The following is a 15,784-nucleotide window of genomic DNA, read 5'->3' as shown; positions in this document are numbered from 1 at the left end:
CCGCTGTGTTAAAGACCAAGCAGGCATGCTGCTGTGTGCCTGGCTCTGTGAATATCGCTGAACAAATGGAATCATGTGGCAGAGAAGAGTCCCACCTGAGGTGTGGCCGGTGGCACATATCCCACATGGCATCACCAGCTCCCCTCGGAGCCTCCCTCTCCTTTGGTAGAGGCCACAGCGGCAAAGCACCTTTTTCTATCACAACAGCCCAGGCCGCTTCCTTTAGGATTCAAGTTACCATGGAGGGGGCTGAGGTGGGGGGCCTTCCTAGCCAGGCGGGAAGAGCAGGCAGCAGGGGGTGTGTGGTAAAAACAAGCCTCAGGTTTTGAAGTCAGATGGGTTTCTGGTGAGTTTGAACTCTTTTCAATTTCTAGCTGGGTGATTTTGGACAAGTTACTTAACCTTTCTGAGCCTCAGTTCTTGATCTCTAAGGGTTGCTGTGATGATAAAATGTAAAGTGTCCGACACAGAGTAGGTGCTCTGTAAAAGTCAGCTGCTAGCTCTTTCCCAGGCAGAAGGCCATCACTTTTAAACCCAACCCAACGTCCCAGGCCCTCTATGGATTCTGGCTCTCAGCCATGACTGACAGACACTGCAGGCAGGGCCGTTAGCTAGGCCCATGTTCAATCCACGCAAGGCCAGCGTACGTCTTAGAGTGTATCTCATGTTTGCTCCAGTTGACTATAAGCTCCTTGAGAACAAAGTTTATTTCTGACTTATCGCTATGTTCAATAAATAACTCAAGGATACCTTAAACTGCTTTATGATGATTTTATGTGCTTGTATTACAATCACAGGAAGAACCGAGTTCTTTAGGCCAGGTCTCTTCTTTTGCACCGGACACACGATGGCTGCACAGGGAAAGCACATGGTAAATGTGTGCCGAATGGAAACTTGGAAAAGGTTTCATGAATTAGAGCAAATGACTGGATAGGTCCCCCCTCATTTCCTGATGCTTTTATTATTATCTGACTGTGGGGAGATAATTTTCTCTCTGTCTAGGTTTCTTTACCTCTAAAGTGAGAGGATTGGATCAAACGGGCAGGTGTTTCTTGCTCAGGTGTTTTAAGACTATGCAAAAACCTGCCTGGGGAGGACCAGGTGGAGCTCGAGGTGAGATGCAGATTGAGCTACAGAAGATATTCGGTGCACATGAAACACTGACCAGTGACCGCTTCTGCTGGGAAGAACTCAGAATGTGAACGCTCCCTTGAAACGCTGTAATCAGGACTTAGAGCTGACAGCTATGCTTCTTACTATCTTCTAAACTTAAAGTAAAATCTTGAAACTTTCTTTGTAGTCTGGATGCCATAAGCTTGGGGGTTTTCCTTTGTTTATATAATTTTAAATGTACCAGAAGAAGCTTGAAGCCAAAGAGCCTCTCGGCTTCTTCCCTCACCCCCTCCTGGGAGCAGGTTGTACAGGGTGGGGGTGGGGGGATTGGGGAGTTGTCGTTTGTAGAGAGACTAGCAAGGGGTGCCTAGCTCTGGTGAATGGAACGTCAAGGGACCACTGGCTTTGGGTGGTTAAGAAGAAGGAACCGGGAAGTGCCAGAAAACTGACCTAGATGCTGGTGAATTTTTCCACCACAAATAAGAAATAATAATTATATGACATGGTAGAGGTGTCAGCTAACACTATGATGGTACTCATACTGCAACATATTAATGTATCAAATCAATATGTGTATACCTGAAACTTACACAATGTTGAATGTCAATTACATTGTAATAAAAATAAAGAATAAAGAATAAAAAAAGAGGATGCTTTCCTTGCTGTCAATAGCTAGAGTTTTGAAAATGGGGGTTGATGGCTGTTCCCTCCAGAACCCCCCAGCCCTTATGGTGAGGCAGGGTGGGGCACTAACCCTGCCCTAGAACAAACTGGAGGGTGGAGATATGAGTATGCCAAGTAGGAGAGTTTCCGTAAGACCTTCCCATTTGTCAAGCAGGTGTCTGGAGTTCCTTTCATGTGAAAAGAATGGAAGAGAGTGAATCCAAGTTGGAGGGTGGGTTCTGGAGTTGGAGCACCTGGGCCCACAACTTGGCTCCACCATTTACTAAAGGTGTGACCTTGGACAAGTTCCCTAACCTCTCTGTGCCTCAGAGAGGCACAGTTTCTTCATCTGTAAAGTGTGCATTCCTTCAGCAAGTGTTTGTTGAGAATCCACACTGTAGGCACTGCTCTGAGTGCTTGAGATGAAGCAGCAGTGAGCAACAGAGACAGAGATCCCTCCCCAGAACTTCTAATTTGGTGGGATAGGACAGTTATCGTACTTACTTAATAGGACTGTTGTGTTAAATGAGTCGGTATGGTGAGCTGCTTTGTTGTTCATAGGAGCTGAGGCTAGCACAGCACTCAATTCACCAGAGAGTAAAGGGTGGGATGCTTGCTTATTTATTTCTTTACTCTTATTTTTTAATGCAGGGCACTGTCTTTAGGAAAGAATTGCTGCTTAACTCATTAAAAATCCAATATTTTTTCTAATTACCAAAGAAAATGCCTGCTCACAAACAATGTAACAGGATAGAAATGAATGGCTCAGCAAGCAAACATCCCTGAAAATCTCATGCCCCAACTGTGACCACAGCTAACAGTTTGGTGTATATGCATCCAGGTACTTCTCTTATAACTCATCTTGATGGAATCATTTGGTTTTAGGACTTTTCCACCCAGTTATCCAACTTTATTGAAAAACAACCTGGCCCTGGCTAGTGTGGCTTAGTTGGTTGGAGTGTCGTCCCATCACCAAAGGGTTGCAGGTTCAATTCTGGTCAGGGCACACACCTAGGTTGTGAGTTCAATTCCTGGTCTGGGTGCTTACCATCCCCAGTCCAGGCATGTGTGGGACACAACTAAAGGATGTTTCTCTCTCACATTGATGTTTCTTTCTCTTTCTCTAAAAGCAATGGGAAAATGTCCTCAGGTGAGGATTTTAAAAAAAAAAAAAGCCCTGTTCCAGTGTGGCTTGGTTGGTTGCAGCATGGACACATAGACAGAAAGGCTGCAGGTTCAGCTCCTGGTCAGGGCATATACTCAGATTTTGGGTTTGACCCCACATCGGAAGACGTATGAAAAGGCAACTGACTGATGTTTCTCTCTCACATCAATGTTTCTCTCTCTCTGTCCTTCCCCCTTCCTCTCTCTTTAAAAGTAATGAAAAAATTTATTTGGTGAGGACTATTAAAAAAACAGTCTGGTTAAGCCTAATAAAGTGAATGCAGAAAAAGATGAGACCGTGTATGTGTGAGTTTCAATGAGCAGACCACATGGAGGGTTGAGAGAGAAGGAGGGCGAACATGCCACACCCTCAATGCCCAGCCTGGACCACAAAGCTGGGGCTTGGGGATCCCAGTCCTACTCATCCTCTTCTTCCCTCATACAGTGCTCTCTTTCATCAACAGCAGTTTAGGAGGATCTTTCTGGAAAAAACATCTTGGTGTCCCAGTTCCCTCCTGGACAGTCAGGAATGGGGATGGGGGGCAGTGGTTTCTGAGGATTAGGGTTTTCTGACAGTGCCTTGCCCTACCACTAGTGCGTGCTGCTGGGTTTCCATGACTGCTTTTTCAATTCAGCAGTTTTATTTGGTTCTTTTAGAAATCTGCCTGACATTTTTTTTTCAGTGTTGGGTACTTTCCTTTTTTTAAAAAAAGATTTTATTTGTTTATTTTAAGAGAGAGGGGAAGAGTGAGAGAAAGAGAGGGAGAGAAACATCAATGTGTGGTTGCCTCTCATGTGACCCCAACTGGGACCTGGCCCACAACCCAGGCATGTGCCCTGACTGGGAATTGAACCAGTGACCCCTTGGTTCACAGGCCGGCACTCAATCCACTAAGCCACACTAGTCAGCGTGGGTACTTTCCTTATTACTTAATTCTTTTATACCTTTAAGTAGAGCTGCTTTATAATCTTTCTCAGATTACTCATTTTTCTTGGGGTTCTAATTGTTCTACTAGTTGCATATCTGATTTTCCCACGTGTGAATTGTTTCCGTGTGGGTTATTATGACTCATGAATTTATTTTCATTGGAGCACTGATTTTTCCCTCAAGGAATTTCCCACAGCATGAGTGTGGGAGTGTCTCTACAGGGAAGTTTTACTTTTCCATCTGCTGGGCTCTCCAGCCATATCACTGGGAGGGGACACACTCATTTCTTGGGAATTTTTGCACTGTGTGTATATTGTAAATGTCTCTAGATTTGCATGTGGTGAAGATTTGGTGTTTTGGTTTTTCCTCCAAGAAACATTCCTCCCACTCCAAGTTCCTTGTCATTTCCCTAGTGATGTTGGGGAGCAGAGCCTTTTTCTTCTTCACGGCGGGGGCAGCCATTGGAGCTCCCCGTTTTCTGCAGCTCTCAATTCCTGCCTTGTAGAAGCCTCAGCACTAGACCCTGCCTGGCTGTAGACCCATTTCCAAGCCTGGATGATGAGAAGGAAACGTCCACGAAAGTGAAAGAACCTTCAAGGCTGGGGTAGGAAGGCTCTGCAGCTCTGACGAAAATGACGAGTTGAAGGAGCAGCTAGAAGGCTGTGTGGCTTGCGCACAGGCATTGAGGAGAGGGTGGGAGGGTGAAGTCATCCAACTCTCCTTCCAGCTCCAGGAGCGAAGTGTGAGGGTCTGTATGTGTAACCTCTTAATAATTATTGTCAATATCAGCCGGTTGATCGTGCAGCGATTTGATACTTTTCTGTCCTTGGGAAAGTTTCTGCTTTTCATTACTGTGTTGCATAAAAAGCTGTTTGGTTATGCAAGGAGACAGTACTCTCAGAATGGCGGGGCCATAAGGTCCAAACAACATTCAACTGAAACAACTGCAGAAAACATGAGATTTCACTTGGACAGGTACACACAGATATCTCCACCTGGTGGAAGGGTGTGAGCAAAGTTAAACTGATTAGGTTTAGGGGTTGAAGACCAAGTGTTTTTTTAATTGAATTTATTGTGACATGGGCTAACAAAATTATATAGGTTCAATGTGTACAATTCTACAATATATCATCTGTACATTGTATTGTGTGCTCACCACCCCAAGACCAGGTGTTTACTAACTGCACTTCCTGGGGACCTGAAATGGAGATCAGTGACACCCAGTGTTTCCAGGGCTGTTTAGTTTTTGTCCCTCACCCCCACTTAGGGTCAGCACTGGGGAAGAAGAATCGGAGAAGAGCAGGAAAGTAGCATTGGCATCAGGGGGATGGACGAGTGGGGACTAGGGAAGGAGGTGATGGATGTATTAGGGGATAACTGAGCTCCAGCACGAATGCAGTGGGCCCACTGAAGCACTGCCAGAAGGAGAGTAGCTTTGAAAATTGCCTAAATTAATAATAATAATAGCAAACACTATTTAAGTGTTTACTATTATCCAGGTATAATATTTAGCATTTTACATGGATCGTCTTAGTTATCCAACATAAGCAACTCTACAAGTTAAGTTTAAAAAAAACATTCTAAGAATGAGGAACTCTGGGCATACTTAAATGAAATATCGGTAGCCTGTTAGTAAGTGGCAGGTGAGAGGTTGGAGACAGTCCAGCCCAAGAGTTTGTCCTTTTTACCACTGTTGTTAATGGGTGGGGTCTTAATAGGGTCCCCTTTCTTAGGTGAGGTACTTACACTTCAGTTTCCTTATCCTTTAAAATGGTGTTAATAACAGTACCTACCCTCAGCATTGCTATGAGAATTAAATGAATAGTGTATCAAGTGCTTATATCAAAGTCTATACATAGTAACAAATTAAGTAAAATACAGTTATTATCATTATTAATCCACTGAGGGAAATCAGGAGAAAAAAACCCTTCTATTCTTTCACCTTCCCTGCTATAATCTGAAACTTTCAGGTCTGGGCATGATTTTGTTCCTGTTCTTGATGGCAGGAGATAAAATCGGGCTGTTGAGGGGAAATGAAAAGGAAGCAGCCATCCGGCATCACTGACTCCATCTCCCCAGTCAGTGAACTTCCCGAGGCACATTCTGGCCTCCGCCCTGAGGCTGAACCTTGACTAATGAACTGCACACTCTCTCTGTTGTTCAGGCTGCTTGGCCATGGAGGAAATGAACAGGTTCTAAGGAGCTGAGTGCTGTTTTGCATTTTGCTACAGCCCTCCAGTCCCTTTTGGGACCCCAGACAGACTCCTTGCAGGCAGGAGAGTCTTATAATCGTGATACATCCGGCTCCTATTCTGATGGGAATGAGTAGGAACTGGACTGTTAACAATTAACCACGTGAAGCTGAGACTGGAAAAATGTCCTCCTTCTTCAGAGGTCAGAGAATTTAGAATGAATCCCAAAATTCCTTTTGAGCTTCCTCAGATGTGGTCACATTCATAACCTTCAGTCCATTCTAAATGATAGCTAGCCTGGTGAAGGCTTTTAATCCTTCAACCAGCCAATCAACCACCCACCCAGCTCCCACCCTCACCTAACCACAGGCCCACCATGAATAAGTCATGCTCCCTGCACCACCCACCCCCAGGAAGTACCAGTCAGGTAGAGACGTTACAGAATCATAGGACCTGAGGAAAAATGATTCTCAAAGTCCATACTTTGATTGCGTGATACTTGGACCTCTCTGCAACAGTCCAGGCACATCTCTGCCTAATCTCTGCTCTGTGACAAATGAAAGGCCAAAAAAACTTTAAAGAAAAGCTCTAGACAATTATAGAAGAGATGTCACAATGAAGAGCATCATTTATTAACAAATGAATTATACAATCAGTAAGTTACTCTATGATTGCAAACCAGGAAAGAATTCCCAAGCCAGGCTGGTCAGGGCACATTTCCTGGGTTTTGAATCTTATGTGGTAGCTGGGAAGCATTCTATTTCTAGCTCACCTGATGCACCTCTGCAAATGCCTGGGGCTCAGGGAAGCTTGGCTTAAAAACCACTGGTTCAGGTGGCTGAAACCCTTTGTGTTTTTGCACTCTGATAATTGTGACCCTCTGCCTGGGATTTAAAGCCTATCGTAGCCTGCTCCATTCTGACTTACCCTTATTTTAAACCAGTGTGCATTCATCTCTAGCTGGGCGAATCTTCTCGAGTCTTCTGCGTACTCCTTGCCTTTCCTGTGTTCTTGCTTTTCTCTCGATGTATCATCTATATGAAATGTGTTCTTTTTCCCGTTGCTTATTCATACTTGAACCTGAATTTGTATAGTTTCCATCTCTTCCCAATCATCTCTGATTGCTCCTTTTCTAAATTCCCATTGAGCTGATGGTCAACACCAAACAGTTGAGGCCTTAACTCTTCTTTAATTACCTCCACTTCACTTTTTTTTGTCCTTTTGGAAGGTCTATAAGATTCTTGAGGACACAGGCCATGTCTTTTATTTCTTTTCAATCTCATTATGGTGCCTAATAGAGTGTTGGGCATGAGTCATATTTTAAAGTAACTGGTCAGATTCCATAGGCTACTCTGGGAAACAAGATCTTGATGGATAGAACCCCTTCATTTGGTTTCCTTTTTCACACACTTAACTGGACCAATTTTTCTGTGTGCTGTTCCTTTTTAAAAAGATTTTATTTCTATTTATTTTTAGAGAGAAGGGAAGAGAGGGAGAGAAACACTGATGTGTGAGAGATTCATTAATTGGTTGCCTCTCACATGTCCTCAGCTAGGAATCTGCCCCGCAACCCAGGCGTGTGTCCTGACCGGGAATCAAACCAGCAAACTTTCAATTTGCAAGCCAGAGCTCAATCCACTGAGTCACACCAGCCAGGGCTGTTTCTTTTTCAAAAAAAAAAATCCTCACCTGATGACATTTTTTTATTGTTTTAGAGAAAGAGAAGTAAGGGAAGGGGGAGGGAGGGGGGGAGAGAGATAGATAGATAGATATCAATTTAAAAGAGAAACATTGACTAGTTGTCTCCCGTATGTGCCTGAACCAGGGATTCTATGCCTCCAGATTGGTGATGAAGCCCACAATCTAGGTACGTGCTATGACCAAGAATCAAACCTGCAACCTTTCTGTCAACATGAAGACATTCCAGGCAACTGAGCCATACCAGACAGGGTTGTGCATTGTTCTAAGAGCTGACCAAAACATAATGCAGTATAGGTAGTAAAACAAAGTCTGGAAGATAAAGAGCTAATTTGCTAAATGTCTTTCAGTCTGACAATATGCTAGAATGTCTGCATTCATGATGGCTGCAGCGCCACGGAGTCCAAGTCCACTCATCACTGGTCAACTCACATACCTCCAAATATGATATGCTAAGAGGCGCACAATGAGAGCAGTGGAAGCCACTCTGCTGCACAAAGAAACATGACCCAGAAGAAAGGGTGGATGGAAGTACAAGAGGACTCAAGGTATTACACTGGTCTATAGGATTCTTGTAATCAGTCTTTAGCTCATCTGTACTATACTGTGCCAGATGGTGAAGAAGACGAGCGGTGAGCAGCAGCACCAGCGTGTAGCAGAAGGCCGAGAGCATGAACACCCTGGCCAGCCGAGAAAGGTGGCGCAGGGCCCTCTGGGTAAAACCATTCACTTCCTCCAGCCACAGCCAAGAGCCCCACTATCACTGCCGTGGTGCCCCTCATATCGATTTTTTTTATGATACATTTCCCTGCTTTATGAGTATCTGTGTTATTCCTCTCTTGCTTTCCTTGCATTTGCAGAGCACAACCTCCCGTAACACTGGCTGCACCATTCCTTGTGCTTCCCAGGCTGGATGGGGTGTGGCAGTCTTTCCAGTGGTGACTCTCCAATGAATCGTTCCCCTCGGTATTTATATCCTTGCGTTATCTTCTCCCTTGGAATCCAGTATGGACCTGCGATTTGCTCTAGCCAGGAGAATGTGGTGGACGTTACACTGTGCCTGTTTCAAGCCTCAGCCTTAAGAAGGCTGGAAAATTTCATTTTTTGTGTCTTGGAAGCCCTAGACTGTCAAGATTCAAGTTCAGCTACCTTGTTGAGAGAAGAGACCATATGGAGAGATCACGTGAAGAGGGAGAGACCCTGAAACTCGGTGGAGAGAGGAGCCCAGCTGCCAGCTAATCTGCCAGCTGAAAGCAGCCCCACTGGCAAAACCAGCAGAACTGCCCCCAGCTAAGCCAGCTCAGCTTGCAAGAATCAAGAGCAAATAAGTGTGTTAAGTCACAACTGGCTTGCTAGACAGCAGTAGATAACTGAAGCAGGGGGTGCGCTTTGACACGACAGACCTGGGGCCAGTGGGCAGTCTTGGAAACTCACCTCCTGGTTTCCAGCTTTGAGCTTTGGAGCTCTGCTTTGTACGAAGTCCTGACAAGTACTGATAGCCATGCTCCCTGTCCATCTGATCAGGGCACAGGAGAGATAATTCAGCCAGAGATAGAAAGAAGAAACTCAAAAAGAAGACTTTTTCCTGGAGTTAAAATGCAGATTGACTAAAAAAAAGTCAGTTTAAAAACAAACAAACAAACAAAAAACTATCATTTCCCTTCTTCTTTATCACTTTTACCTCAGCAGCTTAGCAATCTCTATCTTTAGGGTTTGGGGAGCTAGGGAGAAAGGGGGTGGTTTCCTTTCCTGGTCTGCCTAAAGGTTGCCGCTGCTGCTGACATCAAACTTCTGTCCAACGCAGGCCAAATATCAGACAGAGCCTGGGCTCCAGGTGCAAACTTAAAACAGACCATTCCCACCTGTCCTACTGTAAGAAACAGAAATGCACGATGTAAGTGGGAACCCAGGGGGAAAACTGGCCTCTTGGTTGCAACGTTCCAGGTCCCACCGTATTGCAGGGAAAGAGCAGGAAGAACAGAATGACTAGTCTTTGCCACGGAAACAGCAAGCATTGTCTTGGTCTTGAGTGGGACACTCCCAGTTACCTATTGCTGTGGCTCACAGCTTTACACGGAGATGTCTTCTGTCCCGATGGGTCCTCCTCTGTGGTCAAACTCCAGGAGAGTAACTGGGCCATGATGCCTCTTTTTCAGGCCCCCAAAATCTTATGATACATCCCGATGAGTGGGTAGGGGCAATAAGATGGAGATTTTCATTAGTAGGATGTTTGGAAAGAGACAAGAATTTTTTTTCCAGGAGTCGGTGTTTCCCAAGATTCTTTCTTAAAATATATTGTGTTTGGCTTTAGGGCTGCTGACTCACTCCCAGGCTGGACATTCCATCCTGGGGCAACTATATTCCCCAGAGTGCCTGGGGAGACCAGTTCCTTCCTACCTAGAGTATCCACAAACATCTGCGTTAGGTTATTAGAGTCTCAAAACAACCCAACATCTTTTCCCCTTCAGGACACGTGACACATGACACATTCCTCTTGGCTGACGCACAGCTCTCCCCAAGGGTTTCCCCCTGGTCTGCTTGTATGCCTGTTAGACTATGAATTGAGTTTAATGATAATTTGAAGAGCCTCTTACATCTTCATTTATGTAACCTTCTCACACGAATAGCAAGACTTCCCTGTGGGAAATCACAGAACAACTGACTCATTGGATAAGCATGGAGTCCTGGAAACAGGAAGCAAAAACCAGGCTCTCAAAGCCCATTTCACCCCCTTCTCTAGCCACCCCCAGGCAGCTCAGCATGGTAGAAAGCACTCTGGCCTCAGAGTCAGCAGGCCCAGGTTCAACTTTCAGTCCTGCCAGACACTGTGTGACCTGAGACAGGCTCCTTGGCCTCTTAAGGCCTCAGTTTCCTCTTCTATAAAATGGGAATAATAATATCTATCCTGCCAGCCAGGGATCTTGAGAGGTCCTATGGAATGCTGAGGTGGAAAGGCATCTCACAGACTACCTAAAACTTAAATTTCCTTCTATAAGAGCAGCAACAATAAGCCATGCAACCTATTCTTGAATTCTTCCTGTGACAGGGAACTCATTCTCACAGAAGGTCCAGAGCACTGTGAGATAGCTCAGATTTATTTTGAGCTGTAAACTGCGTTTTCTGGAATTTTACCATTTTTTTCCCATTTGAGTATACAGAAACAAGTTTAATCCCCTTCTGGAAGAATATCTTTCAGATATCTGGAGGGAGTCCTGTGCCCTTGATGTACAAAGGAGCGCCTAAGTCTTCTCCCACGAGGCTAAGCCTTTAGCTACCCCATCATCATGATTATTGTTCTCCAAAGGCACTTTTGGGAATCTATGACCCTCAAAGCATCCTGTCCAGAACCAAGTGTGGAATTCAGGATGGTCTGAAAGGAGGAGAGTGAACTGGGATGTTCATCATGTTCACCTCCCTTGTTCTAGCTGATATGCCCCTATTGACGTGGCTGACCCTTGCTTTAGCTGCTTTGGTGGTCACATCTTGATGGCAGCACTTCATCCATAATCTGAACTTTAAACACCTAATGTTCCAATTACCAAGTCCTTTCTGTCCAGCTCATTCTACCTAGCACCCAGCTCAATAACTCTTAGGCATCACCAGGACTCACCATCCACACTGATCATAGTATTGCCCCTTACCACTCTCCTCCACCGTGTCCTCCTGTGCCTTCTGACCCAGCCTAGATCTCATGACACAACATCATAATCATGCCCTTGAATCTATTCCCAACTCCTCTCTCTCTCTTTTTCTCTCTTGCCTGGTAAAATCCCAATGCTGATTAAATCCTACTCTCTGTCTCTTCCTACACATCACCCAGACAGTTGAAACTGGCTAGCAAAAATCACAGAAATAAGATAATTGTCCTAAGTTGACTTCATGAAGAGTAACCTCAAGGGGGCCCATGGAGCTGCCCAGTAGTCATCCTCTAGTCCCCCAGTTTGGACATTCCAGGTCATACTGCCTCCATCCTTAAACCTTCATCACCTCCATCCCCATTTCACTCTCAGCAGATGACCTTGCCTTCATCCAGAGGGGACCCCACACCCCCCCCCACCACATCTGCCCACCTCTGCCCTCCCTCTGTCCCTGCAGGTGGGCTTCTGTGCTCCCAGCTAAGACCAGACTCTAGAACCTTGCCCTCTTACTTCTTAAGGAACTTTTGTCCCCACACCCCACACTCCATTACTAATTTTCTTCTTTTAAAAAAATCCTCACTGGAGAATATGTGCATTGATTTTAGAGAGAGGGAAGGGAGAGACAGGAAGAGAGAGGGGCAGAGAGAGAGAGAGGGAAAACATCAATGTGAGAGAAAAATTGATTGATTGCCTTCTGTACATGCCCTGACTGGGGATTGAACCTGCAACTTTTTTTGGAGTATGGGACAATGCTCCAACCAACTGAGCCATCTGGCCAGGGCCTAATTTCCATTTTTTCTACAAGATCATTCCCATCCTATATAACTTCAATATCATTTTTCTCATCTTAAGAAACAAAATCAAAAGCCACAAAAACAACAAAGTGCTTTCTTCTTATCCTCAGATAAAGAGAACTAAAAGTTCAGTAACTGGCCCAAGGTCACACACCTAGAAGGAGGGGGAGGATCAGTTTTCCTACTGCAAAGGTCCACCCAAATGAGACTTCACGGGCTGCAGAGGCTGGAGCAGCTCTCTCCGGCCACTGTTTGGTTCGAGCGGCTGTCCAGGTTCAAGAGATGTCCAGGCCAGCTCTGCCATACCTGGTCACTCCAGGGCCAGCAAAAAAGGCTGGCTGCAGGTTTTCAAGTGAGAACGGGACCTTCTGGGTCTGCTGGGACCTGCTGCTGGGCTGCTGAAACTCTGAATTGACTGACTTGCTTGTCAGACTGAATGTGGGTGGATGGAGAGGCTGTTTCCAGAGCTCCGGGCCAGCAGCAGGCCAGCTATGGCAGGGTGAGCAGGGGGCTGTGATGGCAGACAGATGAGGCAGGAAAGAGTGGGCAGAAGCACCAAATCATGAACCCCAGTGCCGAGATAACACCTCATAAACCTCACAGGCTCAGCCCACGATACTTTATTAATGCCGCCTGGTCCTCATGTAGAGGTGGAAAGTGACAAATAACCTGGCAGGCTGCCTTCCAAAGCCATTTTGTTAGAAGGGCACATTTCTTTCCTCCACCACTCACAATGTTCCTATTTATGCCGAGAACGTAGAGCAGCTTAGGCTAAGGATGTTTTCTTCCTGAAATATCGGACACTTAACTATGTCCAGAACACAGACCTTCAGCCATCAGCCTTTGCCCCTCCCCTCTCTGCTCCCAAACATTCTCCCAAACAACAAGCCCATTTGGCTTTGAGGCTTTCAAGTACATGGGGTCTAGTAGGAATTTTCAGACCACCTGGAAAAGCACGCATCTACTGTCTCTTGTTTGTGTATCTGCCAAAACCTGTGTTGATTTCAGTCATACTACCTCTTAATAGTCCTTTTTTGAAAGGGAGAGACTGACCCACTTACTTGTCTGTCACAGCCTGCATGAACTCATCCAGCAAGTCATCGTATTCCTTCCCACGCACACGCTGGTGTTTCAGGCCGATGTACAGAGGGTCTTTGAGCAGCTCCTGGAACAGATAGCATTCGTGTCCTCAAGTGTCCTGGTTTAGCAGGAAGGACCAGAGGGTGAGAGGGGGGAAGTGGGGGAGAAAGATCCCCAGGTATCATCTTTAGAAGGATCTGAAGGCAAGCCCCTGACTGGGAGTGGGCTCCCAGGTGGTCCCCACTTTAGAAACCAAGGATACTTGAACAGGCAAGCCTCTCCCAGACACAGTCTTCCAGCCTCTGACTGTGGCTGTGGATTTATTTCAGGGTTTCTCAGCAGTGATGTAACAGGGGAGATCTGGCCAGATTGCTGGGCAAAGGGGAGAGACCCCCAGGAGGGGTCAGGAAGTGCTGAAGGTGGCAGGACTGAAATCACAACCAGAACTGTGTGACAGATTTCCATACCCCCAGGGGGGGTAAACAGCAAGTGCAGCTCATGACACAGCTTGCACAGAGCTTGCATGGGCTGAAAAGGTCACAACACACATGTATTATGCAGGTGAAACAGCAATGCCCTGCCCTGGGCAGAGACACTGTGCCCTATGCACAGGAGGCTAGAAACCCTCCTACCCACTTCCGGGTCATGGTGGGAGGAGGAGGTGGGGCAGAGATGCTGTGCAGGCTGACACACGAGATGGACGTTAACCTAAACCGCCTGGCAAGCAGACGCTGCCACAGCATGCAGGATTTGGGGGTGGTAGAATATTTAAATGGAAAACACAGAGTATCAGTGCTTTTTACATTCTCCTCAACTGCCTGGATGGGGGTGGGCAGAGCATTTTCTGTACCTGGTGGAACTGGGCCCCACTTGTAGCTCTTGCCTTGCCCTTGCTTGCCTGGTGAGGAGCAGGTTTGCATGGGATGTGTGCCTTGCCAGCAGTAGCCTGTGGGACACTGTAGCTGCATACTGCATAGAACAGGTCCTGGACCACTGCCATTCTCTTGCTCTGAAGCAGCACACAGACACACGGGTCAGGAGTGCTCCCTGGCCCCAGGGGTGAAAAGCAGCCTTGGACACCAGGGCCCCACAGATGGAGCCCCTCACACAAGCAACTGCAGTGACCGTGCAGTGTGCCCTGGCCCTGGGAGAGGGAGGGAGCTGCAGTGAGGCAATGGAGATGGCAGCCCCACAGGTGCGCACTCCTGAGAGGGAGAGGGCCTGGAGACGGAGAGATGGAGATGGTTCACGTAAGGGCCCTGGGCCCCAGGAGGACAGAAAGGGATGGAGCAGGATATCTGGACGCTGATTCTGGTCCTGGGGGTGTCTGGCTTCTTTCTATGTTTTGCTTGAAAATGGCTTGAAGCCAGGGAGTTTCCACTCCCCCAAATTGGGCAGTGTTTTAATAAAAACCTTTCTCCGTCCTGGCCAATTATTGTGTTACACGTGTGTATGGTGGCAGGCAGCCGAACAGCTTTGTTTGGTAGCAGTGGTGCTACTGACACTTTGCTTACATGATTCTGTGACGTGAAGGCTGACCTGCGTATTGGAGGATATTTAGCACTGGTCTCTGATCTCTGGCCATTATAAGTCAGTAGCACTCCCAGATGTGACAATAAAAAATGTCTGTAGACGTTGCCAAATGTCATCTTGGGGGCAAAATTGTCATAGGCAGCACCTGGATTGAAGTATTGGGTGTCATCCAAAGCTACTGACCTGTACTTAAATTTAAAAAACCCTTCCTTCCTTCCTTCCTCCCCCATTCCCTCCCTTCCACAAAATCTTACCAAATATATACCATGTGCCTGGTTGTCTAATACAAGGAGAGAATGATACAACCAGAAATTTCAGTTTAAGAAAGAGGCCCACCTTAGTGCTAGCCTGTGTTAGGCAACCCCCATTCCACCTCTTGTAGGTCTTTGCCAGGCTATTCACACAGTATTTGGGTATCTTCTGTGCCTGCATTGGTGTGATGACCACGCCCACTGGCTGACTTCTCCCCTCCTCTATACCCCCACAGCCCTCCACAGAGTTAGTGGATTCATTTGTGCACGACACATTTACTGATCGCCTGTCACTGACACTGGGCCTCACGGGGATTTGTAGATGGGTGATACATGGTTGCTGGCTTCAGGCTGCTCAGTCTGTTGCAGGTGGCTGGCTGATGAGCAAACTATCAACTCTACTACAGGGCAGAGTAACAGTGCTTTGGAGCAAAGTGTGGCATGTGGCAGCACAGAGAAGGAGTGGAGTACTTCCCACTGGGGATGGTTGGGTTCTGTCACAGAGAAAATGGCTAGGCATTAAAAGATAGGCAAATTTTGATGGGTGTGCTGGGCCCTCCAGGCTGAGAAGTCAGCACAAAGAAAGATTGGGGGCTGGAGTAGGAGGAGGAAAAGTATCCTATGTGTTTAGGAAATAGAAAGTAGTTCCATGTGTTGGTCTCCAGGAGTTATCTAATTTTGTGTCCATCTCACAAAAGTTCCATCTCACAAAAGTGCCAGCTCCTTGAGG

At 46.4% G+C, this 15,784-nt stretch overlaps 1 protein-coding gene across 3 annotated transcripts in view; it reads right to left on the bottom strand.

The window, feature by feature from the left end:
- The window catches only part of ME3 (malic enzyme 3), a 194,969-nt gene that overhangs the window by 37,425 nt on the left and 141,760 nt on the right, over positions 1-15,784 (bottom strand). For all 3 annotated transcript variants that reach the window (XM_036028708.1, XM_028516577.2, XM_036028709.1), the window contains one exon: positions 13,252-13,355. In XM_036028708.1, coding sequence (XP_035884601.1) covers positions 13,252-13,355 — 104 coding nt within the window. The remainder of the gene's footprint in view (positions 1-13,251; positions 13,356-15,784) is intronic.

The sequence above is a fragment of the Phyllostomus discolor genome, chromosome 6, assembly GCF_004126475.2.
Source record: "Phyllostomus discolor isolate MPI-MPIP mPhyDis1 chromosome 6, mPhyDis1.pri.v3, whole genome shotgun sequence".
In the NCBI taxonomy this organism is placed as follows: domain Eukaryota; kingdom Metazoa; phylum Chordata; class Mammalia; order Chiroptera; family Phyllostomidae; genus Phyllostomus; species Phyllostomus discolor.
This window is presented reverse-complemented; position numbering and strand designations above follow the sequence as displayed.